The sequence below is a fragment of the Dipodomys ordii genome, unplaced genomic scaffold, assembly GCF_000151885.1.
Source record: "Dipodomys ordii isolate 6190 unplaced genomic scaffold, Dord_2.0 Scaffold19, whole genome shotgun sequence".
Lineage (NCBI taxonomy): Eukaryota > Metazoa > Chordata > Mammalia > Rodentia > Heteromyidae > Dipodomys > Dipodomys ordii.
The window spans coordinates 15,797,187-15,799,204 of NW_012267235.1; the positions used below are offsets into that span (position 1 = coordinate 15,797,187).

Below are 2,018 nucleotides of genomic sequence, written 5' to 3' on the forward strand. Positions count from 1 at the left end.
TGTGGCTCAAGTGGTAGAGTGCTAGCCTTGAGCTGAAGGGCTCAGGGACAGCACCCAGGCCCAGAGTTCAGGCCCCACGACTGGACCCCCCCCCCAAAAAAAAAAAAAGCTCTCAGTGAGGTTTTTAACTTCTGTTTTAGAGCATTGTTTCTAGAATGTCTATCCAGATGAAATGTTCTTCCCTCATTTGCACCTGGGCTGTATCATGACCTGAGTGTTGTAGGTAGAAATCAAGCCAGGGAGGCCTATACACAAGGTACTGGCATATCAGTGGCATAGGGAATTTCATCAGGGTCTGTGCCCACTCTCTAAAATCTGATTTTCTAGTTTTAAGTTGGAAGTCATTTTCTGTTTTCTTTTTAAACCAGGCCTTCAACAATGCTGGGCAACAGGCCTGCCTTCTCCTATTGCCTGGAAGCAGAAGCCTAGTGCAACAAAAACATTCTGGCCTACAACTCAGCAGCCCTGGGCACTTTTTCCTGTTGGCCCAAAAAATTTTGTCATGATCTTTCCAGATTCCAAATGCAGACATCTTTTGGTGCCTTCTTTATCCTCTTGCCCCACCATGCACAAGTGCACTGTTGTGGGAAGCGGTGTGTCTGAGAACACCACCCATGTCCATGTGGCCCAGGTCCTTTGACACATCACAGTCCTATGGTCAGTGTTCTCCAGCCATATTTGCCTCTAGAAGAGATAAATGGCGCCATTGTGCCTCTGCTAGCTCCAGTGTTGGATGTGCCTATCCCCAACTCTCACTTTTCACCTTGGTCATGTATCATTATGTGTTGTGATATTTACCTGTATGGCCCTCCATCTGCTCAGCTGCAAGCTTTTTATGGGCCAGGCCCATCTCCAATGGATTCTTGCAGCATCATTCTATGGAGGTGGTAGTGGTGTGTATGTGTGCTTATTTTTTGTTTGTTTTCTTTTATTATTAGAAATGGTATTCTTCTGAAAACACTACAGTGTCCTGACTTAGAGTAGGGGCCTCGTTAAACCAGATGTGGTTGACGGGGTTAGGGTTGGTATGCACAGGTTGCAGAGGTTTGTTCTAGGATAATGCCAGCACCTGGTAGGCCTTGAATGGAGGTAGACTCTGCCTCTTTCCTCCTGAGACCACTGACAAGCCCTGCCTTTATCCCCTTGCATCCTGCCAGATTCTGCAGAAGGTTCTCCAGGGCTGCCGAGAGAACATGCTGGGGACCATGGCTCTGGCTGCCTGCCAGTTCATGGAGGAGCCCGGAATGGAGGTGCAAGTGAGGGAATCCAAACACCCATATAATAACAACACCAGCTTTGAGGTATGGCCCTTACTTAGCAGCTCTTCTCCCATTAGCCCTGACCAAGAATGCATTTCCTTCCACTAGGTGGCAGTCACCTCCCAGAAGCCAGGGATCCTGTATAACCAAGTCTCCCCTTCTCTTGACCTTCAGTGTTATAATAAGAAAAAAAATGGGCCACTGGCTCCAGAGTTGACTTTTCTTACAGTAAGTTGCTGAGAGTGAATCCTTGGCCTCTTCCAGCAGTGAGTCTGCCTGTGGATCTAGGTTCATCCTTGTGTATTATCTTCTGATGACTTGGCCACCCATGTCCCTTTTAATTACCTAAAACTAAAAATTCTCATGTTTTCTATACTTAAACTTGTATCTGATGGAGAGGGAGGAGTTTGGGTGAGTTGGATAGGCAACCTCAGTTACCTCTCATCAACTTGATGCTATGTGACTTTCCTTAACCCTTTAGAAATGCTGAAGCTAGCCAGCTGCCATGGTTCACGTCTATAAATCCTAACTGCTCGGAGATTGAGATCTAAGGATTTTGGTTCAAAACGAGTCTCCAGGGGGCTGGGAAGGCACTTGCCTTGTATGCATGAGGCCCTGGGTTCGACTCCTCAGTACCACATAAGCAAAAAACAAGCCAGAAGTAGCGCTGTGGCTCAAGTGGTAGAGCGCTAGCCTTGAGCTGAAGAGCTGAGGGACAGCGCCCATGGCCAGAGTTCAGGCCCCACGACCGGACCCAAA

General features: G+C 47.7%; 1 protein-coding gene across 1 annotated transcript in view; it reads left to right on the forward strand.

Annotated features, from left to right (window-relative positions):
• The window catches only part of Zzef1 (zinc finger, ZZ-type with EF-hand domain 1), a gene marked incomplete at its 5' end in the record, with an annotated part of 158,010 nt that overhangs the window by 145,697 nt on the left and 10,295 nt on the right, over window positions 1-2,018 (forward strand). Inside the window, 1 exon segment of the mRNA XM_013013155.1 lies at window positions 1,158-1,301. Within this exon segment, the coding sequence (XP_012868609.1) occupies window positions 1,158-1,301 (144 nt within the window).